The sequence below is a fragment of the Pezoporus wallicus genome, unplaced genomic scaffold (assembly GCF_028554395.1).
Source record: "Pezoporus wallicus isolate ANWC-B61680 ecotype Strahan unplaced genomic scaffold, APGP_CSIRO_Pwel_v1 contig_1035, whole genome shotgun sequence".
Taxonomy (NCBI): domain Eukaryota; kingdom Metazoa; phylum Chordata; class Aves; order Psittaciformes; family Psittacidae; genus Pezoporus; species Pezoporus wallicus.
The window spans coordinates 904,852-930,416 of record NW_026636811.1 but is presented as its reverse complement, the minus strand read 5'-3'; the positions used below and the strand labels follow the sequence as shown (position 1 = coordinate 930,416).

At 38.3% G+C, this 25,565-nt stretch overlaps 1 protein-coding gene and 1 long non-coding RNA gene across 8 annotated transcripts in view; both read right to left on the bottom strand.

The window, feature by feature from the left end:
- LOC130595238 (uncharacterized) overlaps positions 1-5,256 on the bottom strand; it is a 75,461-nt gene extending 70,205 nt beyond the window's left edge. Inside the window, exon 1 of the long non-coding RNA XR_008971274.1 lies at positions 5,223-5,256. This is a non-coding gene — a long non-coding RNA (uncharacterized LOC130595238). The remainder of the gene's footprint in view (positions 1-5,222) is intronic.
- BEND5 (BEN domain containing 5) overlaps positions 1-25,565 on the bottom strand; it is a 952,584-nt gene that overhangs the window by 698,603 nt on the left and 228,416 nt on the right. For all 7 annotated transcript variants that reach the window (XM_057401794.1, XM_057401795.1, XM_057401790.1 and 4 more), the window contains exon 4: positions 14,277-14,371. In XM_057401794.1, coding sequence (XP_057257777.1) covers positions 14,277-14,371 — 95 coding nt within the window. The remainder of the gene's footprint in view (positions 1-14,276; positions 14,372-25,565) is intronic.

Here is a 25,565-nt window from a genome sequence, read left to right as displayed (position 1 = left end):
CTTTAAACCTTCATTTCAGTTGCTCAAACTTAAGTCTTAAAACTTCTGAAAGAGAAATCTAAAATTATGTGCAGGTTTTCTAAGCAGTTAGAGCAGAGACGAGCTTCCAAATCTGCACAGAAGGTCTATAGTGAAAAACAGTGCAAACAGTGGGTCTAAAGAGGCTGTCTCCTGTGGGCTCCACCAGCCCAACACATGGCTTATTTAGAAGGGAGCACCGAGTTTAATTGTTCTGGAGCTTATGGGAAGGCTTTCCATGGCTTTGTTTGGAGTGTCAAGGTGTATTTTTAGGCAGCTTTAAAATGCAAAGAAAAGAAAGTCATGCAAGTATTCTGAGGTGATAGAAGGGTGATTGGGGGGTAGGGATTGGTGTTGTAGTAATCTAGCAGCTGATAACATCTATAAATATTGAGAGGAAAATTCTAGCTCTCAGATTAGAATAAATGAATATAAGTATTCCTTTATAATGAGAAAAAGAGTGCTAAATCCTACTAAGAGCAGTAATATGCTTCTGAAACAAAGCAAAGAGCTTTCCACATTCTGGAGGCCTGGAAACTTCCAAACTTTCTCTAGCAGTTTAAAATAATAAATCTCGGGGGGGGGGGGGGGGGGGAATGTATCAAAATAAGTAAATACCCAAACCCAAGCTGGCCTGAGTATAGCCAGGCTATCTATTGGATGAAACGTTAAGGAAATAATTTAACAGTATAATGTAGTAAATTTGGTAGGTTTTTATTGCTTTCAGATCACTGAGCTGAGAAGCAAACAGAATGAAAACATTCTGAGTTTGTTCCAAAGCTGATCCTTAAAAATGACCTTGAAGAAAAATCTATTATCCTTTGCCTTTATCTCTGTAAAAGGTGATAAACACTACTTAGGCATTATATTTCCATCCTGGGACAGGACTCCGAGTAGAAAACAACAAAACAGTATAACCACCTTTGTTGAATTCCTGAAATCAGCCCTCTCACCCTCCATGCCCCACAAAAACCCAAGAACAACTACCCTAAACCTTCAAAGCCTGTCAAGGTCTGACTTTTAAAGGCCTCATCCTACCTCAGCTGACTTTCATTTTATCCACCTAAGGCAATTGTATTCAGCTGCATACATGTCCTTGGCAGCTATTAACTATTTGACTAGGGAGCCCTGTGAGAGGTTCAGCCCGTTGTGCAATCCAAATGGGTTGCTTCACTTGAAAGGAACAATCATTTTCTTTCCTTCCTTTATTTCCTGTAGACGTTATCTTTACTGAATAAAAATTGTTTCCCCTTTTGCAGTTAAAAGCTTCACAATTGGATTGTGCAACTGAACACGACTTCAACTTCTGAGTACTGCTGAATTTTCACATCTGTAATGTAATATATTTATTTTCAAGGCACTGTTTTCTGAAGTTCACATCTGCCGTTCAAGGAAATACAACATAAAACAGGAGGAGGAGGAGAAGTCAAAGAGTGTCAAAGATGCAGCAGTCACTATTAGCGTCCGGATTTTCTGATTCTGGCCTACATAGCCACATCTACAAATGTCTCAAAATTTTGTGGCTTATCTATTTCACCATTTTACAGCTGAATTATTAAAAAAGACTAACTAAATGTCATTTCAAAAACAAAGCTGTCGAGTTTGAAACTAAGACAGAAGATAATTGAGCACAGTGCTGCAGAAAATAGAGGTAAAGAAAATGAGTACTGTTCAATAACTAGAGGTTTCAGTCTTATTTACAAGTAGTACGGTAAAAATACTATATTTCAATAAAACTGACCTAAAGTATACATTTAGATTTTTAAGCTTCACTTCAATAACTGTATTGTGCTACTAAGTGTCAGACAGTTTTGTCACGTTTTACATTGTTTATAATCCACACACACCCCCATTTCTCAAAGCAAAAATGTTTGGATACCACCATAAGAAGTGAATGCAGAAGTACATTTTGAAAGTAGAATTCAAAATATCAAATATCTGTACTTAAAAGCGAATATTGAAAAAAGATATTCCAGTAAATAGATTTTATGGAGGCATCAGTGACCATTAACTCCTCATGCATGTGGCTCATGCTGTCAGCCAGAATGTATTAGTGATACTTGTAAATGGTGTCTGTGAATATATAGACCACTTGTGCATCTGCTATAAAGCATCTCAGCTTCACTTACCAGAAGGTTTTCTAAAGCTTCATCCATTTTGGAGGCTTCAAGAGAAATAGCTTTTATTAATCACATGCTAAATTAAAGCTACAGGCAGCCTTTATTTATGTTAGCACAAGATTTTTTCAGTGGATATATCTTTATTTCATTGCATTGCACTTTCAAAGAACTAATCCTTAAGAAGAACAAACCCTCTAAGGTTCAGTTTGAAACTAGGATTGTATACCAACTTTTGAAAGAGGGTGAAAGCCTTCAGTTTCAACTGTAAATATTAAGGCTACAGCTGTGCCCACAACCTGCATTTGGAAGGCAGAAAGTTTACAAGCACAAAATCTCCCCTTCAAGAAAGGCAGCCCGGAACTGAAACCAAATACAAAGCAAAAGAGTAAACCTTTTGAGATGCATGCATACAGTTTCACCGCCACCAGTCTCCTTCCCATGCACACACTGCTTTGAGTGGTTCGATAAGGACCAGCTTTCCTCACCTGCAGAATTTCAGGGGAAACCACACAGTGGCAGTACTGTGAACGTAAATGCCGTGCTCTATTGCGCAGCAAGGTAACAAGCTTTTAAGAACTAAAATACAGTTTCCCATGCTTGGTTACAGTTAAGTTCACTGCTACATTATACAGAAAGCATCCAGGTTTCTATTGCTCTAACAGTGGGAGAAAAACATGCAGTCAACATGTAATTTATTTCCTTGTCATTTTAGTATCCAGAGGCTTCAGACACTGTTAGTCACACATTTCACTCCAGGCTTCTATTTTCCCTTCATTTTTATCTACTCCAATTGCCTCTATTCAGATTCATTTTTGAGGATCAGCCTTATTGCAAACTTGGAATTCTTCGCCACAATAAAAGGGAAGGAAAGCAAACAGAAGGAGCATCCCCCCTACAAACATATATGTGCACACACAAGCCAGACATGTACAATTTATCTGAGCTACTGGTTTCTATACTTTCATAGTACACAGATACAAGTTGATGAGTATTAGAAATGACAAATCTAGAATGCTCTGTTCATTTTAACTGTACCCTGAGACTCCTGTAAAAGAGGACAGCCACACAGATCACAGATGCTAACTTCTGGTCTACAGGTGTCTCACATAAGGGGTGGGGGGAACACAGTAGAATAAGTCTGAGAGAACTCTCAGTAGATCCCCCAGTTACAGAAAAGCACAACACATATGACATGCTGCTTTAAGACACCTTGAATATTGACATGCACTCTACCCTTTGTACCCTCCTTCTTTACCCTCACTTTGGTGAGCCTTTCAGACTGATGTTCAAACATCTAGACCCATGCTTACTCATAGCAATAATGGCATGAAAGCAGTTATATCTGTTAAACACTTTCAGGAGAAAAGCTACTGTTTTCTTCTGTGCATCTGATGCCTAATAGCTTTTCTCCCCTTGTTTCTCTGCCCTGAGTAAGAGTCTTAGTTTGCAACTGCACAACGGTGGAAATTTCCTCCAGGTGATCATTCTCAGTGTACGATTAAAGGCCAAGATTGCATTTAATACACTGGTTTAAAAGCCTATGTGTTTCTGAGACAGAAATTAACAGTTAACATAATCATATACACTCGCAGAGCAGGACATAAAATGCAAGGCTTTCCTTTTTTCCCCCAACTTGTACAGAAAACTATATTTATAACCACAATTCCCACCTAAATCAACTCCTCCTTCATTTCACCAGGTGCACGAACAGTATTTCTGCTTTCTTCCTCCTTTTAAAGCAAGTACCAGACTTTTGCCTGCAGGGGTTAACACCCAGTGAATGTGAATATGTTTCCTCCCCTGCTTACCTTGACTTAGTTTGCTTTTAGCTACAGAAGCTGCTCCTGAAGGTAAAGACCTTCTAACTGCACCTGCAGCCTCACTTTTCCCCTTGCTGAGTCATTCCTCAAGTTCACATAGCCCAAACAAGCTAAACATTTTCCAAGCAGGATTTGCACCACAATCCCTTCCGCCAGCCCCCCAGGAGAGCCCCAGGAATTATGTTTAATAAGAAAAACTACACACAGACACCCACATGCTGCATGACTCCCCCTCATTGACTGAATGACATTTAAAAGGCGAATACAAGAGCATTAAACTATGCTATAGAGCAGCAGATGGGGGAATTTTTTTTCCTTATCAAAGCTAAATTATTGTATCACTGCTGGTCACAAAGCTGTGAGGCACTGGTGCTTTTTAACTACACCGAGAAAAATATTAGGAGAGAATTTTATCAAATATTAAAAGCATGGTAAATTATTTTAACTTGGATATCCCTCTATTTTATGACAAATCTATCCTTTTAAGTTAAAATCTCTCTTTATCTTGAGCTGCAACGGCCTTTCCTATAAATTTGCTGAAGGGTATCACACATTTCCAATAAGCTTTTGAAATATTCTTCATAGAATGAATACACTGCTCTTTTACAGCACCTGAAAAAGGCTGAACAATGATGAAGTCTTCAAACAAAAACCTAACACAAACACTATTTTCTTCCTCAAGAGCTGTTCCCAATTTTGGAAGTTACTAATTCTGCTATTTGAAATCAATTCCCTAATAAATTTACAGCTAATCCCTAATCAAACCTAATTCTTGAGTTACTGATAGGACACTTTCTTTTCATTATTGCGCTAGTCTTGGCATAGTTCCTTGAGCCACACTGTGGGCAAAGGACACTAGAGCAAACACCCACACGTGTAGGCACCTCCAAAAGAACAAGGCACATCAGCAAACCTGGGTTCTCTTGTCACCAGCACTCCCCACCATTTTCTCTCCAGACTTGCAAGCATTGAGGAGGGGTGGCTGGGCAAGAGCAGGGAAGAGGAAAAAAGAGGGAATTAAATTGGAAATTACAGAAGGCAGAGCCTGAGTGGCACAAGGGAATGCAGGCCCCCTAGGGCAGCCCTACAAGCCAAGTCCTCCTCAGCCTAGGTCCACACAGGGCCTCTTGCTTCAAACAAAGAAGCCCAGCTGAAATAAGTATTTTATAGGTTTTCTTCCACGCTATTTAACAACAGCCATGCCCACCCCACTGTTAAAAGATACAATAAGTTAAACAGATCTCATGCTGTAACAAGCCCTTACCAGCCAGTATGAAGAACTCATGTCCTGCCTCACACCCTCCAACCTGCTGTATGGGAAAGACACATATCTACAGAACAGCCTTTTTTAATTACCTTCACACCTGTAGCAAATCAAACACAATGTCCTGACGATGGGCACCTGCACCTCAGTTGCACAGCTCACCTGCAGCCCATCTGCACAACTGTGCTACAGTAAGCACAGGACCTGGGGGCTCCATTATAGCTACTAGAGAGTCTCTCCATCCTGGCTGCCTTGTGTCCTGAGATCTTAGGCAGATAAACACCCTAAATACCACCAATAGATCTACAAAGTGGCAGAAAGGAAATATGCAAAGAAACCCTGATGTCTGAGAGCAGTAATGAAGGTGCTGTATTGTGCAAACCATACTAAAGTCGTGGTTTCCAAAGGGATGATATTCCAGCTGAGGATCAGCCTCCTTGCCCAGCATAGCCCTTCCGCAGCAGCATTCTTGTTTTCCAGAGGCAGTGACCTGTCAGCAAAGCTGCCAGCTTTCCACTGAGAGCCTGGAGCCTCACCTTTCCATTTCCCAAAGCATCTGACAGCTGGTTATCCTTGTGCTGCCTGAGCAGTACTAGACAGAAAGATTGGAATTAGTATTTGCTGCCAAAAAATATTGGATACTTTCTAATCACACTAGGAGAGCTCTTGCTAGGTTTTCAATCTCAGAGATGCTTAATATAGTGAAGGAAGATGAAGTTTCACTTTCAAGCTAGAATTCAATAATCCTACTTGAAGCAGTTGAAAAAAAAACCCCAAACTTTAGCCACTGCCTCAGCATCTATAGATGCAGGAATGATTTTGTCATTAAATTTTAATTCTCTCATATAGAAGTAAATTCATAACTCAACCTTTGTAATCATAGCATAAAAATTAGGTTTTTATATTTTGGGTTTATATGTAACTGCCGAATCCCATGAGGCAAAGTTCAAGATACAGCACCTATTATTTTAATGTTCTGTTCCTGCATTATCACCTGCCATACTTATTTACTGCTTATTTCCTCTACAATTCTCAATTTCCACAGTAGAGCCAAATGTTTTTGTCTTCTATTTTATGTTCTATTAAAAGAGAAATTGAACTCATTGCTTTGGCTTTTACCATGGCACTTCAAATATAAGGCAAGAGCCTGATAACAGTCTCACTTTTATCACAAGTTCAAAATGAATAGTTTCCATTACTTTTTCCTCTGCACTAAATATTGTTTCTCCACAGAAGATTAATGAAAAAGTTGTCATTAATGATTCAAATAAACATTTAAAAATATTAGGATGGATATTTCAGCCCTAACTTTACTTAGAGTTCTAGTTCCGATATATTGCACATCCAAAGCTTTTATGACATATGTAAATTTAAACAGCACTATGTATTTTTAAAATCATATGTTGAAAGATCTTTAAAGTTGCAAGGCTAGGTGAAGGAAAGGCAAAATTTAACCTGACTGTGTTGCGTAGCTGTGCACTCTCAATTATATTATGTCATAGGTTATTACATCTTGTTAAATGCAACTTGTCTAGCACTCTTCAGACCATTAACACATTCTTAAGGAGATGTTGCATTTTCTGATTACAGTTTTTGGCTCTATTTGTGTAGTCTTGTGTTAACAGTCTGATTTTCAAGTACATTTCTTGGTGACACTCAGCTTTGTCTGTGTAGGGCTCTTACTACTAAGTACTTACGGCTGATAAATGCCATTCTTAACAGAGGTGATTTTCATTCTGCTTCGCTCCATTAGTTCAAAGTACTAAATTGCAATGAAAAGCTGCAATGTCCTCTTGGTAGTTTGACTCTGCTTTGATTTCAGTGCTGCCCATATTTATCTAACTTACAGACTCATTTGGAGGAAAAAAGCCTCAATTTTATATACTTTTTTTAAGCCTGCCAAGGTTAGGGACCCAGTTCTGTGAACACTTTTCATGCAATCAGTTCCACCAAATGGCCATCACCTGAGGAAAGAGAATGACCTGTTTCGGGATGGGATGTAATGCACAACTCTGGTCATATTTTGCAGCCATTAAACTCAATACCATGGAGTGTAGTGGGAAAAACCTACAATTCAGTTGTTTTAAACTGCCACAAAACCTCCCAACCGCAGATTTCACTGTGATTTGCACTGGTGATGGGGGAATTATTTTCAGGCAACTGCACTTTTTAAAGATTTTGAATTTCTCATCAGCACCCCAGTAATTAAGTATTTATAGATGACAAAAATACACCTAGCAGGAACAAACCCATTTGTTTCCTTTGTGCTTCAAACCTTTCATGAATAAAGTAGTACCAAGGGTAACCTTTCCTGAATACAACCTTAGGGATCACCGAGTGCCCTCAATCAATGCAGGGAACTCATGTTGACAGAGTATATGGGAAACAGATTGAGGTATTAAAGCACATAGCCTCTGGTGTTTTAGATGTAAATACTATAACCATCAAATATTTAGACTCTTATGTAAGCAGTTTGTCATTTTTTAAACAGTTACTGCTTGGAATAAATCTTTAAGGAGGGAATTTTCAGAAGTGCTCAGTATTGGCCTAACTTTGCTCTTACTGAAATCAATCATAAAATTTTCACAACTTCGGAAAAGGACTTTGCCTGTTTATATGTTTCCACAGCACTAAGCACAATATGTCTTGATCCTGGCTGGGGCCTTTTGACTGGTAATCTAATTGATTTATAGGAGATCAGTCAGATAAATGATGAGGAAACACACACATACATGTTAAATAGCTGGAGTTTTTAAATGATGCGTTATCAGTCCTTTGGAGCTTCATTATTTTTTTCTTTGAACTCTAATTTGCCTTTTTTTTATATTACTTTTATTTCCTTGCTTCTAATTTTCCCCAACATAATTCCATGCATCTGAAATTTCCAGCAAAGTCTCCAGTCAATAAAATTTAACTTTCTCTCCCATTTAGTTTTCACAATAAACACATTAGTTTTGGGATCTGATTCATACTTTGTGTCAGCAGAATATAACTTCTCCTCTATTTCTGCAAAAACTGTGCTGATAAGAGTGATATGTAACCTACTTTATATTCCCAAGAATAACTACCTTTGCTGGACTGGGAAAGGGGAAGAAAGTGCATTTCTTTTATGGGTTTGAAAAATGGTTAGGTCTGCTTCTTTTCTTATTTCACATGATTCACACAAACATTAATTTATCCAGGGATTGACTTCAGAGGCAGTTATTTTACTTTCATATAGATGCCAACCTTAAAACTGTTTAAAATCATCTTGTTTTCTTCCAAAGAGCTACAGCTAAGACCAAGACAAAACTACTGTTTATCCCTCAGTGTGAGATTTTAAAAGGTCAATACTGCAATGTCTTTCTCCCTGTTTTCTCCAAATAAAATGCTATGAGTTATTGCAATGGAGGCTGAGGTTCCACAGACAATTCTCTAGGCATTTTCCTAGCAGCTGCTATTCTCATCCCCTTGCCCCTGCTCCAGCCACTTCCTTGCAGCTCCCTCGCTGCTCCTCCAGTTGGACCTATACAGCTGGTTTTGGATCTGCGTGGTGAACCAGACTAGGATTAAATGCTTCTTCTCTTCCTTGAAAGTTGCCTTTTAACCTGGGCAGCTCACAGCCTGGTGATCCTGCACAGAGTGGTGTGAGGACAAGGGCTGGAGCAGCTCTGAGGAGCCAGATCTGCAGCCGGCAAAGACTACATCAAGATGTACCTGTGCCATGAGAAATAGTTCTGAACTGCCAAAAGCATTTTCAGCAGATCCCTCAGGAAAGCCAGAACAAGCACACATTACATTATAAAACTGGCAAAGGAACAAACTTCAGAGAGTAGCCAAAGTTGTAAAATAGGCCAAGGAAGGAATCAGGTAATGATAACAGCTTGTTCATCTTCGTTACCAAAATTCAGGTTATGTTATCACTACTCCTATCCCACTATTTATTTTATAGTAAGCAATTCTAGTCTTTCAGATTAGCAAGCTATATATATATTTAGTGCTTTATTCTCAAACTGTTTCACCACAAATGACAGCTCACTTCACAAACAGCTTATCTTATGGCTAAAGATATATAAATACATACTAAAAATGCTGCTGAAAGTCTTGAATGTATAATGCAGCCTGGTAGACATGATAGTGATTGTAACACTGCATTGTAGACACAAATGTTAAAGAAACTTGGCAAGAATCAACACATTTTAGCTACTCAAAATTCAGATTTTCTCAGTCTTGTCCCCTTCTGATGAATGGAACATATGGGAGTATTGTTCATAAAACTTACATTGCTTTTCTCAATGTCTACCAAAAATCCTCATTATGACAATATTTACCAAGATACATATAGATTCAAATCTGAATTAATTATCCTGAAGTTTTCCTGTAGTCCCAGGTTTACTGGAAAAGAAAAATGCTTCAGAAGCAATGTGTTGTATTGAACAGTAGATGTTATAGCAACAGAGGTAGTGGAGGGCTTGCTGGGATAGGCAGCTATCCAGCTAAAAGCCATCAATGCTGTGTGAGATAAAAGACAGGGAAGAAAGTAGCTGCTTTGCCAAGAAGCATTTTGAAATCTGACATTATAAACAAAACACATGTAAACCTAGACATAAATCCTCTCTCATATGCTGAAGGCTCTGTAATATTTTAGCTAGCCTTATTACTTACAAAGAAACATTTCCTGAAACACAGCATCGCAACTGCAGAACAGCCTTTAACCTTGTGCTCATCCACTCAAAAACCATCTTATTTATTATCCTTTATCCCTTAATTATGGGGACTTCACCTACTGCTCTCCGCTCATTTGAAATGCAGAATAAAATACAATGGATGTCTGAAGACTTAACAGGTGTCAACCAGATATTTGCCAGCTAGCGATACTATTCTACTGGGAGGAGCTGCTGTTCTATAAATACTAATTAGAGTTTTGCACATGATCTTGCTGAAATACCTAAGGTGATGAGTGGCCAGTTGTTACTTTTAAAAGATTAGCACAATTTGAGAAACTAATGTCCCCAATGAGGCAATGCGAACACTGAATAATCAAGACTTATAGCTGTTCTCTGCCCAAAGGGAATATTTGCTCACTTCATCATTTGGAAAATCTGCTGCCTCTCAAACAACTCACTCTTCTATTTCACTTTGAGAAACTTGTAAAACTTCCTGCAATCAATATAATGGTATGGTATATGTGCTCAAATGGTCTTCCACTGCCATGGCCACGTGGTAGGCTTTGCCAACACCTTTCAAAGACAGAGCTTTTAGTGTGAAATCGTGATTAAGAAACTGCAACAAAATTAGGCTGCACTTAAATGAAGCAGCAAAGAAAAATAAGATTACAGCAGAAACTGCATCAGCACCGCGAAAGTTCAATTTCCACAAATCAATCTCCCTTCCAATTCCTCACCTCCACAAAACAAAGCAAACAGACCCAGGCAAAACATGACAGGTCTCTATGGTATTTGTTACGTTTTTATACCTGTAGTAATTATTATGGAAAAAGCCCACCAGTTCTCTAAAATCTGGGTATAATATTTCTAAACAACCAGCTAACTTTAAGCAAAAATGCAGCCCATACTTTGAAATATGGGTGCCACATATTTTGACCAGCTGATGTAACATGGTGTGACACAACGCTGCATTTCTACATCTGAGCTGTGATTCACTGCAGTGAAATTTGACTGATGCAACTGACACAACCCCACACTATTTAGTGTCAACATAGCTTGTCCACAAAAACACAAAAAACACAGAAAATGGGGAGAGGGATTTGGAACTTAATCTACTTAGTTCTTCTGACTCTATCCCTCTGGGAACGAATACTCAGTAAATCCATGACCATATGCAGGGAAAATAGAGGACAAAATTTTAATCAGAATTTATTTTTTGGGGGGGTTTGTTTTCAAAGCATAATATTTTTCTTTACCATGAAACCTGTTTTTTCCTCATCCTTCAGCATACTGCTTCCTCCTTTTTAGAGCTCATTACTGGAAATATTTGGCCTTACTTCAAAAAAAGAAGAATATGTCAACACCAGAACATCTGTGTCCGCACAGTGTGCTTTGATGACAGTGATATACTCCATTTACATCAGTAACACGGAGCTGAACCTTGATGCTGACTGCATTTAAAGATCTTACCCCACAGGGCAAGAGAATACAGGTCAAAAACGTTGATCTGTGTTTGACACACTCTCTACTTCAAGAGCACTTGGCAGTGATTTGTTCCAGAGTCAAGAATCAAACTCACAAAACGTTGCGAAGCTCGGAGCCATGTCTGCATAACCACATTCGAAACAAACATTAAAATTCACAGTCTCTGGAGGCCAATCTACTTTTGATATGCAGGATTTTGTGAGAAATATGGTCAAATTCTATCCTGGATACAGAGGGAACTTTCTCGTTTAAATCAAAAGGGCCTAACTTGGGCTTGAGTGTCTGCTCTTAAGAGGAATAATGTACCTACATCCCGTGTATGCAAAAAGGAAAATAGACAGTTTATCACCCTAAACTCAAACCTGGTTATATAAAAAGAGGAGTGGAATAGCTGTGTGTGATACAGCATTGTTTCTATCAGCAAGGCTAGAGGGAACTGGGAGAATTTCAGTATGGATCACATGCCACACAGGCAGGCACAATAATGATGAACTCCTCAAGTATTTGGTACAAAATAATTCAGAGATGAAGGACTGAGCACTGTAACAGAATATCTGGAGAGCATAGCTTCTGGTAATCTTCCTTTTAACTTGATTTTAAAATCTTTTCTGTTTTTTCATCTTTTTTTTTGTCATTAATATATCATTTTCTCATTTAATTCTATTACATCCACTCACCTGCCATGCTGACTTACATCTTAATATAAGGTGGAGAGTTCCAGTGGTTTCCTTCCACAACTCTGAATCCTGAGCACCCTCATGTAAACCTCAGCACTTTCACAGCATAGAATGATTCAGTATTGCTTACAAGACTAATATACACAAAGCATCAAATGGGATCAAATTGATGCAGCTAGATATTGCCCTGTTCATGTTCAAGGACTACAGTTACCTGTATGCTGTATTAGCAACTGCAAGTACTAGTAAATACCTTTTCAGCAAACAGAGAAAGAGAAAATTTTGTTTACAGGTTTCAGTAGAATGCCATGGAAACAGATACAGAGGTAATTGTAAAAGGCACAATCCAAAGGGAAGACAGCTCTAATCGAAAGCATATACCCAAAAATAATGTATGTGTTTTCCCACCTGGAAAATGCATGGATAACTCCTATTAACATCAAGACAAAAAATTATACTGAGTAGACCCCGATATCACTAAGGTCCCTGATAAGGGTATGAATTAATGAGCACCTTCAAAGTACAGCAAGATGTTTTCATACACACACTATTAGAAAAAAAATAAAAATAGCTTAAAATGATCTTTTTAAAGAAAAACATTACAGCTAGAATTTCTGAAACAGTATTAAAGTATGGTAGTAGCCCTGTACAAGGAAGCTGCTCAGCACCTGCTGCCTACACTGTGCCTCGCTCCAGGCAATGTTATTCATTCCTCACTTTCATGGAGCAAAATACATCCCCTAAAAATATAAAACACAAAAATAAATAGATCTCCAGGGAAATGGAAGAGAAATCTGTTTTAAAAATAGCGAAGGAGCCTATATGTTCTAGAAAAGCCTATTTTGCATTGTTTTGTAAGATTTACACTTTAATTTGAAACCAAAGTAAGGCATAAAATTTGTATGAAAGCAATATCTGATTTATAGATAAACTTATACACAATATACTTAGCTGCAAATACCAGACCCCAGTGAGACAAGGAAAAGGTTTTGAAAGATTATTAAAGTATGCTTGATGAATGCGGCCCTGAAAAGCCCCAAAAGATTTTTCTGAAGTTAAATAGTAAATACAATTAACACGACTTCTGCTACAAAAAACACTAAACACAACGGATTTTTTTAATTAATTTTCAATGTTATTACATGTTTCTATTGAGCTGGAATTGACTCCATCCACTAACTGTACTCTCAGACAGCTCTTCTGTCCATAAGACCTTACCATCTAGATAAAAAAACAAATAGCCATTCTGCTGGTCATACGAAGAGGAAGCCATACAGTAACCATGATCTTATGACCACCGGAAGTTAACATCTTGTGGGTTAAAGTTTTGTGACAGTAGAAGTTTTTAAGAAAGATATATTTATGATGTTCAGATAATGTGCAGCTTCATCAAATGTATTACTAATTAACCAATAAAAAGGAGCAGGTGTAAAGGCTTACAAGAATACATTACTGTACACTTACAGCCTAACCTCACTATCCGTATTCAAACAAAACTCCTAGCTAAAGGCAAATCACATAATTCTTGGGAGTCCTGCATGCATTAGGACACCTTAGATTTACATATTATTATTCACAGTGCATGTTTCATTACATTTGCTTTGAGAAAATGTACTATCTATATGGGTATTCATGTGTTTCACATGGGCATGACTTTCTCAGTTGTCTATATTACGTAGCTTATGACCAGATTGTTTGGCTTTCTTCCTTGAATAAAGCAGCCAGCAGAGTGCTTCTTCACAAGGTCAACTCAGAAGGCAGAGCCTACATTCTTCCACTAAACTAACACCATCCAAAACAGGGAGAACAAATCCAAACAGCTTTTCAGAGCCAGTCCAGGCCCAGTCCCTCTCCCACATTGCTTGCAAGCTTTGTTTGGGAGACGGCTAGCGAAGACAGGCCAAAACTGGGCCAGGAACTGTCCTAACAGTTGTATGGTGAGGATGTCACTGAAAAATAACTTGCCCCAAGCCCTGACTGCTCAGTTTGCTTGAACAGACACTGCTTCAATCATGTCGTTTGAACCAAGGCACTACAACACACCATCACAGCAAGACTGGAATGGGTTGCCAGAGTTCATGCTGTCCATCTGCTCCAAAGAGAACCTGTCTTCACAACACTGCTCTTGCATAGAAGTTCTCTCCTACTGTTAATGAAAGCATGCACCTAAGCCATAAAGTTTTCACTACAAGAAACTGACAGATAAAACACTCTTATCTCACTAAGTTTTTGAAAGGATAACTTACCATTTTGGTCTGCTTGTGGATTTCACCATTGGAGCCATCCCATCTCTATAGAGGCTTTTTGTTTTACTGAAGTTGACAACATTGAAAATTACTCTCTGGAGGAGAGAAAAGAGAGAGGTCAGTTATAAATTACAGAAGAGTTTATATGAGACTGTGTATACCAGCTGCATAAAAATAACACAGAAAATATATGGAATACTTATGTATCTTATGAATTAGAGCTACTTTCCACAGATCTTGGATATCCACAGATATCTTTGGATATCCACAGAAAATGGGTATCCTGTCTGTTCCCAGTATTTTAACAGTCCATATCATTTTACGCTGCAGTGAATGGAATTTATGTTTTGAATTTAGTATGCTGGTTTCTCAGTAAGCATTCTAAGCCGCACAATAAAATAGGTTACTCAGATCTAAAACAGAAAAGACAACCCGGTTTGTTGCAGGTACTGTTAGAGAGGTTGATGGAAAGCTGGGATAGACAGAGTAGCAGACCTCATGAAAACCTTTCAGCTGCTTCACAGAATCATACAACAGAATCATAGAATCATTTAGGTTGGAAAATAACTTTAGGATCATCAAGTTCAATCACTCCAGCACTGTCAAGTCCACCACTAAAGGTTGTCCCCAAGCACCGCATTTATACATCTTTTAAATACCTCCAGGGATGGTGACTCAACCACTTCCCTGGCAGCCTGTTCCAATACCTGACAACCTGAAATTTTTCCCAATATCCAATCTGAGCCAATCCTGGCACAACATCCCTCTGTAAAGTCTTCCTACCCCCCAGCAGATCAACAGTATCAGCAACTTGGTGTCATCTGCAAATTTACTGAGGGTGCCCTTGATCCCTCAACCTGCATAGCAGCAGGAAAAACTAAAGTTTTCTCATTTTCTTTCCCCAAAGAAAGGAATATTTTTTTTTCACTTCCCTCTGCAAAAGGAAGAATTTTCCTCTGCAAATCTGTACAGGATACCTACACAGTAGAAACCGCACATAGCCATCATTCATTTGAATATGATAAAGAAGAAGAGTCAAATTCTGCTCTCAGTTTATACTAATAGCTTTGGGAAAACTAGCTGATATTTATCAGTTCAAAGGAAAAGCAAAATCTAGATCTTTGCTGCTAACGGACTGGTACTGAAAGTAAATTCATGCTGAATGAAGAAAAGAGAAAACAGAGACAAAACCCTCTTCCTCACCATCTGTCTGCTCTAAGTCATTTTATGCAAAATTAGTTATTCTGCTTCTCTTAAGAAAGTCTAGGTTGGATTTAGCTCATCTCATATAGTACATTTATTTTGCAGACTTTAAATCTAGTATACCTGGTTTGTCATATTTTTTTGATAACCAACTTTAATGCACACATCAAACCAAAATGTGGAGACTAGTTTAATTTTGATATAATATAAAGGATATAGTAATATATTCCATTTTTACCTGTCTCTTCAAATTTCTTTTTCAGAGGTATCAGTGAAGACAGACCACTAAAAATAGCGGCCTAAGAATACCCTAAGTAGTCACACATTTGTTTTTAGAACAAAACTATTGCATTGTTTACACTCCTGAATAATGGTTCCTGAGAAGCCTGAGAATTAAATAGCAACTGTTTGAAATCAGACAATTCTGACTAAAACAGTCACATCAATTAAGCTTTCATATGTAAAATTCTGCAAAAACAAATCTGGACCTTCCAGGCAGTCTGCTCAGACAAGAGTGATTTAGAACATTAAAGTGATAGCAATCAGCAGTGGGACACTTACGACAGGAGCCATGCACATTTACACTCCTATGTGGGGCAGATAGGAATCCAGGTAAACCATCTACTTAATTATGTCTAAACTAAAGTTTTTCTGAGGAGAGGTAGTGTTGAAGAGTTTGTAAATGGAAGCACAAGATACTCTGTGTGCAAGCTCTGCAAATTAGCCAAAACAAAATCTAAGAATAAGCTGTCGGTTTTACTGAAACGGACTCAAAACCTAGCCAGTTAGAAAAACACTCCTTTAATGATGTTAACTCAGTTTTGTATCTACGTTAATGAGCAAACTACATATCCCTATACATGAGTTTTCATTAATTCCGTCTATTGCAGCATTTTGAGGTTTCTAATGGTCATGAGTTGAGTTTATTTTTGCAGCTCTTGCTGGAACCATGCATTTCATTTACAAAAGGTTGCATTTGTAATTTTAAGTATTTAGGATACTGCTTCTCTGATGAAATATCCATCTTGGGAGGCCTCTAGTTATTTTCCATCTTCGTACGTTTACAATGTATGGCTCAAAGTTAGAAAATGATATTTAGGTCTCTCTATTCCACACTCTACATGGAAATATTTTCCTGTATTAAAATGCTGAGTTTCTCCTCTGTTACTTAACTCTGTTCATATTTGTGAAAACAAATTAGGTTGCAACAAATTGGTTTGTTAATCTCGATGTTTGCATGGAGTGAATGAAACAAACAAGATCTCTCCAAACCAATTGCATTAAACTTTGGATGCAATCGTGTCACTGTTGGAAAGAGAAAGTTGCTAATTTTGTTCCATACTGACTCAGAGCAGACAGCTGGTAGAGAATGTTCTTATTCCAATCAAGCTTATTTTGTATAATGAGTTGGGCAAATGTACACAACTGGGTAAGCAACGTATATAAAAACAAAAATATGCAGCTCATTTAACAAAACAGTGCAGATTATAACATTTCTACCACTCCTGTTCAGCACGGAGCAAGCAGTTAGCAATGCGTGCAGTTCTCGCAGCATGGAATAGAGCTAGATTGGCAGAACCAAAAATTTAACAGCACAGAACAGAACTTTATCAACATACACCACTGAAGTAATAAAGTACACAAACTGAAGCACTCAAATAAGCAGCTGAACTCAGTCAAGTATTCCTGGTGATAGTTAAAGCAGTCCATGCAGCTCAGCCAGTGGAGTGTGCGAAAATGTAATGACTACAGTATACACACCTTAGCCAGGAAAATATGCAGCTTGCTCAATAATGTATGCAAGCATCTTTGAACTGAAGGCTAGAATAAAAAGGTTGTGATACAGCATCAAGGTTTTGCTGAACGAATATCTTTTTTGGTCTAATTTTGGTCTCTACTGACGCTCTCTAACACACCAGTTATACACCGTAACGAGGAAAAGAACTAGATATACACTATGCACATGAAAACATGTTTCTGTAGGAAAATTATCACTATTGTGTATGTGTTTATGAATTCTAGAGATGTGCAATGGGTGGCATTTTATAAGCAATATGATTCAGATATTCAAAAATGAAAAAAGACCTATCAACTTTTATTTATTTTTTTAAAGAAGTGCCAACTTAAGAAAATAAAACTAGATTCAATGCACTTACAGATTCCCTAGAAATTGCCCTGCTCTCCAGAGCATCAATCCAGAGGAAAATGGCAGAAATCTTTCCAATAAAAATACTTGTATTCATTTTGTAGGGTATGAACAGCACTAAAAGAAGCAATATTCAAACTGACGCTGTACCAGAAATGATAATTGTATGATTTCACTTCAGTTATGGTACATTATCAATCCACTGCATTATTCTGACAAACTGATCTGCAACTTCTGGGTCAGTGGAAGAGGCATGGTGTAAAACAGCCTCCAGGTACACCACCGAGTAAAACCCTGCTATCTGGGGGGTGTGCAAGGATGTATTGTGGCTTGGAACTAGATGATCTTTAAGGTCCCTTCCAACTCTAACCATTCCATGATTCTGTGATTCATCTTATGGAGGAAGAGGACTGCTGCAGACTCAGACTTTATGTATAGACTGCATGTTGGGGAACATGAGACAAGGCAGGGATATTCTGCCTTCTGAGAGAAGATGGAAGATGTTCTCTTTCCAAATGTGCAGTAAGTATGCATTTGGAAGTATCTTGCTGCTAAAACCATTAAGAGGGAAAAGTGAGGAAAGGCTTGGTCCTGCCTTTAGACTTAAAATTTACTGATTAAATCTGCTTTTCCCAATAGACCTTTGCAAACTTACTTCTGGAATTAAAAACACAAACAGATGTTAAGGGATGCTCAGTGGTTTTAGCATGAGCAAGATAAAGATGAACCTTGAACATAAGGGGAAAAAATGGCTTAAATGTGTCACACAATTCATCTTATTGCCAGAAGTCTGCAGTTGCCTGACTGAGGCTATAAGGAGCTGATAGGTATTTGTGGGGCAACCACACATCAAGGTGATTTTGGAATGGAGCTGAAGGCATTGAGCATGAATAGTCATATTGCACATCACATTCCAACAGGTCTGTGTGAGCACAGGGTGAACTCTGATCCCTCAAACGTTCATTGTTCACCCACATTCTGGCAAGTTTTCCACCTGAACCTACCAACTGAAGCACATACATCCAAAAAAAGAGAGCCACATCTTTGCCAAAGGTTAAGTGCCTTCCCCCAGCATAAGGACACACCAGATCCCTTCAAAAAGACTGCCAGGTTTATTTTGTGTGGTTTTCCCTAGACGACTTCTCAGGAATAGCTGAGCTGCCTTGACTGACATTAAAAGACACAAAAAAACCCAACAAACAAACCGAAGAACACCACAAAATTCTGCCTGAGGCAGACACCTGGCACAGAAAATTTTGTGTCAAATCACTAAGTATGAGAAGTTATAACTAACTGAAAATAGGGTTTGCAGTAGGAAGTGTCAGCATCCTTAATACCGATGTAACGTACACATATTAAATATTAACAATTATATAATATATTAAAGTAATAGCATAATATTGTAAATTCAGTGGACACTCCTGCATGCGACAAGTATGACACAAACTTCACTATGAGCTGACAAAGTACATGGGGACCAATTGTTTGAAGTCAGGCAGAACTAATTTCACCATTTAACCATCCACAATAAGAGGACTGGTCACTAAGTAGTAATGCTGAGGCCTGTTGAAATTAAGTCTGAGCTTTTGTGCTCTGACACCATTAGAGAGCCAAAGCTCTGGGATACCATGGTGCTTTGCTTTGCTTCGCTTCCACTGCTGGATGTGTTGATTTCATCTCCTGCTGATTCTTTAGATATTACAGCGTTTTGTGAATTCCTGAAACCTACACCTTTTTGTGAGCTGGTGCGCTGGTGAAACTCTTGGTTATATTATCCTTTTCCTACTTCCTTCTTCTAAAATCTTTCATAAACGTAACTTTTCATCCCTTTAAAGGGCAGATCTACTTCAGAATAGCATTCCATTAGAGAAAACAGAAAGGGGAAAAAAAACCAACCCAAACAAACAACAGACAACACAAAGAAAGAACTTCTCAAGCCCACCCCACAACTTGTGAGATTTTAAGTCACCATTTCTGAATGTCAGAAACTGGCAACATGAGATTGCTGCCTTCTCACGAAGAAGTGCTGCATTTTGATGTTCGTGTCAGAAGGTCTTTGGGATCTTTCCTGACAAAGCACCTTATACAAAGCTATACAAAAATAAATTATACTGGCGGGACTTCAAACTGGAGAGGGAAAAATTGTCACCTGCAACTGTTATCAATGCTGAAGAAAACAAAAAATATAAGTCAGGGCTGTGCAAAATCCCCAGTGAAAATTTACAAAGCTCATTTTTCTGACCTTTGAAAACTTAAATCATTCATTACTGCTAACATTTTAAAATATAACCCATACTTTCTATTTCCCTTTGTAGGAACACATGTCCTTTCAGATGGAGAAGTTTTTAATATTGATAGCATTTCACCTTCCCTTCTGCTAAGAAGGTTTCAAACCCTGGTGATGCCCAGGAGGGGAAAATAAACCCTCACCTACTGAGGAAGGATGTGATGGACCATCCAGAGTTCCACCAGGCCCACTAATCAGCTGCACCTGCATCTTGTTAATTGGAAATTGTCAAGTCTTCCAAGGTAACAAAGTCTTAGGAAAGTGATGCAGAAAATGGGTTGCAGGTTGTGTATTATAGGATCAGTTTTCCCTTGGTAGAGCTCTTCATTTAGTTACTTAAAAGAGAGAAATGCAAAAAGCTGGGCTGTTACAAAGAGCAACGTTAAAATAAGACTCGAAGGATTTTAGTACAGAAAGACCTTCAATACATTGCTATGCCAACTATAAAATGAGCTTAGCATTTATCATGGTATTTATCCGTGTATTTGAGACATTCATGCCAGCCCCACACCCATAAGCTGTATTAGTGTTTTTCAGTTAATGGGGCATAACTATATCTTAATGATAAAAATACTTCTTAAATAATAACCAATTTAACCATTTGCCCTACTAATCTGTCCTTTCTGGCAGTTCTTTCTCTGCCTCCAAACCAAAAAGCTTAAGCACAGTCCCACAGGAGATGTAACACCTATGTAAGGGAGTGTTTCCCATTTGGAATTTCACCAGCAAAAATCAGCTCTATCTCACTTAGATCTGGAGCAGGGGAGCTACATACTGTGGGGAAGTCCTCCTTCTAGCAGAAAGCTTTCAAGAGGATTTACAGAGGAATTTCTATGTCTTCTTCAATGTCATTGCTGTGGACTGATCAGCAGCTGACTTCTGTGCATGACCTGTTGGACTTAAACATTGTGAGGGCAAGAGTCACTCCACCTTTCTTGTAAAAATGCAAAATCTGATGTGGAACACCCTCCCATGTCATTGGAAGTCCACTTTCTGTTAAAGGTTTTACTTTTCATCTGAACATCAATAATCTGAGGCCTTCAACTGAAAACTCAAAAATGTCCATTTAGAAAGCCAGCAGTGCCATGAGTTATTCCCAAGAGAGCATGGAACATCTCTCTTGGGCCAAAATCTCAAAGGGAACTTCAGGTGTGTCACAGGCATATATTATATTGTGTTGATTCATTAAAAAGAAAATAGTAAGGGTCCTGACAGGATGTCGTCTTTTAAACCAAGCCAGCAACTAAGTACCATGTACCCACTCACTCCCTTGTTGAGCAGGATGGGGAGGAGAACTGAAAGAATGTAAATCCCACGGGCTAATGACAGTTTAAAATAAATTATAATATAATAGTGATGATGATAATTATAATGCTAACAAGCATAATAATGGAAATAACTAGGAAAGATATAAAACTAAAAGGTGAAAGGAAAAAAAACACCAATAAACACAAGTGATGCACAATACAATTGCTCGCCACCCACTGACCAATACCTGGCCCATTCCCGAGCAGCGATCATCCCCCTTCCCAGCTAATTCCCCCCTGTTTATATACTCTTCATGATGCTCTATGGTATGGAATACCCCTTTGGACAGTTTGGGTCAGGTATCCTGTCTTTGGTTTCTCCTGGCTTCTTGTGCCCCTCCTCACTGGCAGAGCATGAGAGACTGAAAAGCCCTTGACTAGGGTAAGGGCTACTTAGCAACAACTAAAACATCAGTGTGTTATCAGCATTGTTCTCAGAGTAAAACCAAAACCCAGCACTGCAGCAGCTACTAGGAAGAAAATTTACTCTATCCCAGCTGAAACCAGGAAACTGGGCATATAACCAGGCTACAGAGGTATTAGGTATTTAAATTAGGTTTGAAACTGAAAGCTTCTTGCCAAACTTTTTCTGTTCTTTGTAGCAAAAGGTCAAAATATTTGGGGAAAAAAAAAGGCATCTTTATTTAAACAGCTCAGAAAAATGAGCACTTTCATTTTCTGTTCCTTATATTTTCATATATATGGTCTTTGGCAAAAGAGCCACTTCTAGTTATATTGCTATGAAATTGCAGAGCCACAGGAATATGTGAGCAACTTTTTATTTGATGTTTGATAGGTGTCTTGTCTGCTGGTCTTGCCATTGACTTTCTCCATATACATGGGTAATATTTTCAGGAATCAGTTGAAATATAAAATAAGAAAACAGTGCATGGTCTTTCACTGACACCTTCTTAACTAGCTAAATTATTTCCTAATATATTGCATGCCTGTTACAGCCATTGCCAGATGACATTTGAAGTAGTGTCATGTATTAAACTCTTTATACATAATTACAGAAGCTATCCATGTTTAGGTTCTATCTTCTTTTCAATCAGTATTATGGCTGCAGGTGGATAGTAACAGCTGGCTGTTCTGGAACGTGTGAGCAAAATTTGCGGATATCTTGCATCCCTCAAGAGGAAGCAGCTGAAAAGATGTTTTCCTTTCCCTAATAGAAATTATTTAGCCAGTGAGAAGAAATGCCACAAAGTTTAGTAGGTTTTCAAACAGTTATAATAATTACCTGTTCTTAACGGTTCAAAAAGACAATGCTATCAAGGATACGTTTTCTGGCCCAAATCCTGCTCATGGTGCAGAGCCCACAGGAGGCCTGTAAACAATGAGATCAATCTGGGAAAAGAGAAAAGGGCCAGGAAAAATCTCCACAGCATTGTTATAGGGAACCACTGTAAAGAAAAAAAAAACCCTGTTTATGAGCATTGGCATAAGGTGTGCCACTGAAGACCAGAGAATGCAGCACTAAGTTCATGTAAGAGCACCCTGCTCACCTGTTCTTTTTTCCCTATAAAGTCTGCTTTTCTGGGTCCTTCATAATGCACAGCCTATGATCCAGAATTAAAGCCTCCCTTACCGGCAAGAGATATACTTACCAACAAATCAGACATTTATGACGGATACCAAAGTGATGTACAGCTATAATTACTCAAGCTTAAAGCATGCAGGTGGAGTGCTGAAAACTGACACTCACAAAAATACTGAGAGAGAGTAGGTGAGAGTGGCTCTAACAATGAGAGAGTGGCAGTGATATTTGTATGTATCATGCTTCTGCTCAACCCTTGAAAACACAGAAGGTAATAATCACAATTTAAATAGCATGCAAACACAAAGGCAGCAATCCATCTGATGCCCAGGCTGGAAGATGAGAATGAAAAAAACCCTTTTCAAGTGCAGGTCCTTGTGAGAAGCAAAAGGAAGATAAAGAAAGCCCTGCTAAGGGAGAGATTTGGATGAAGCTTTTCCAGCAATTGTTTACTTTGGATTTCTGCAGCTGCCATTTTTCACAGTTAAAAGCTATTGTTTGTCGGGAGCTCGTGGGAAAAACCTGTGGGGGAAGACAATGATAACACATAGAAAGAAAGACAGGATATATGGGAGAGCTCAAAACTAGCACCAATATATTTGCCTCAGTGTTCTCTGATGAGTTGCAAAAACAAAGACATTTTGATGTGCACAATCACTAGTTATTACTGCCAGCAGTCCTAGTCACGTTACTGGGATCATAGCTTTGCAAAGTACAAAACCTCTTTATTTACTTCTCCAGTAACTAAGCACAGATGGGCTTTGTGTCCAGGTTATTCACGGAGGTCCTTGGTTTTCTCTTGTTTTTAATTCAAGCGTTTTGGTTGCTGTTACAATGAAACCTTTGAACCTGCTCTGTTCTTCCAAGCATGGCTCTGAATAGTAATAGAAAAAGTTTTTTCCATATTGTTCCCTTATATTTAGACAGATTTGGAATTGGATCCTTTCTGGAGTAGCTGCAGTGCTGATGAAAAACACCCTAAATTTGTTTTGTGTTAAAATATAAACTCTATGTTATCAATTTCATTAAAGATACTGTTGCAGCATGTACACTCTTGTTTTCTTCTGCAAAATTACTAATCCCTTCTATTTCTGTAGAGTTAAAATGCTTTATTTTTACATGCTCCTCTTAGCTGTATCTTTTGGCAATACTGCAATATTCCCACAATTCACTGATTTCTATCAGAAAATGTAATCGATATGTTAGTGTACATTGGAATCTTGGCACTGACAACCAGTAGCTTGGGGTATTGATTTGAAAAAACTGTTCGTGATTTCTCCAGTACTTCAGCACTCTTTCTTGTATTTTCAATTTTCACCCCCTTGAATTCTACTACAAGTGTCCGACTGATATACTAAGAGACTATTCGAAGTGCTTCAAAAGAAAACCCAAGGGTAAGTAGAAGGAAATCTGATCTAGTTCCTGCTATTTTTGTACCTGTCTATTTGACATTGTGAATAAGATCTCAGAACTGCCTTAACCAACCATAATAGCAAGGGGATATATGAATTGTCCTCCCAGCTTTGAAAATCCCATTCTAAAGCTGAAATGCTGAATGTTAGATTCAAATGATGATCTCTGCCTGTTTGCAAAGGCGATTCACAGTGTGTGAATAAACATGTTTTGGCAGTGTGATGAACAGAGCAGCTAAACAAAAGAACTGGGAGGATTTCAATAAGAAAGTTAAGTGTCTCAAAGCAATGTGCTCTGTGCTGCATTTGAACAATGAAGGTGTCATTCCTCCCTGTCACTAACCCCAAAGTGAGGGGAAAAAAATAGTCAACTATGATACTGCATCATTACTGGGGAATGCAGTATAACTGCAGCCAGTCATGTCCTCCTATTTTCAAATGCCATTTGGTAAAACTTATGTCTCATCCTGACTGAGCTTTAAATGCGGATAAAAGAACATTCGTATTCAGAAATGCTCTCAAACACATAAATATTTAGCCTCACTTTGAAGTGTTCCCAGAGACTGAAAGTTAAGCAAACATTCACACTTCCTTCCAGAATAAGGGTGGATTTCTGATTCAGGATTTAAGACAGTCTAGCAATATAGGTAAAAGAAGTTGAATTTGCCGAAATCCCATAGGCCAATTTATCCTTGGCAACTGATCAGTGTATATTGGAAGTGACGTTTCTGCAGCTTTGGGATGCAGGAACATTTTTATTACTGTTACAGATCAACTTTAAATGTAATATTGTTTTGTTAGTTTATGTAAATCAATCTGAAAGGCTGAATGAATAAAGGGAATTTGAAAATGGATCGCTCATCTTTATTGGCTTTGAACTAGTGAGTATATGGGACTTTGCTGAAACTACTACATTATATTAAGTTAGAAGAAACACTGCCTAGACTCTGAGCAAGTCTCAGCACAAATTCTGGTAATTTTCCACCAAAAATGAGTCTCCAAAAAGAGATAAATACAGCACAGTGCTGAACATCTTCTCTAAAGAAATCGTATTGTATATGACCAAAGCCCCTTTCAATATCTTACAGATTTGATTTTACTTCAGCTCACTTCCAAAAGAAAGTGTAGAAATCTGCTTCAAAGTACCCTCTTGGTAGAGAAAACATCATCTCTAAATGGCTGCTTATTCTTCTACAAAGCAACAGTAACAGCAGACTGCAGCTATGAGGCTACTATGAATTCTCTGTGCATTTTAACAGGTAAATTCTGCACTCTTTAATATGCTGGTTTGATGGAATACTCAAAGTTGCTGAAAACCCTTCTGGGGAAATGTGAAAATTGATAACACTGCTTCATAACACAGTACTTTAATACAACATCTCAATATTAACCAT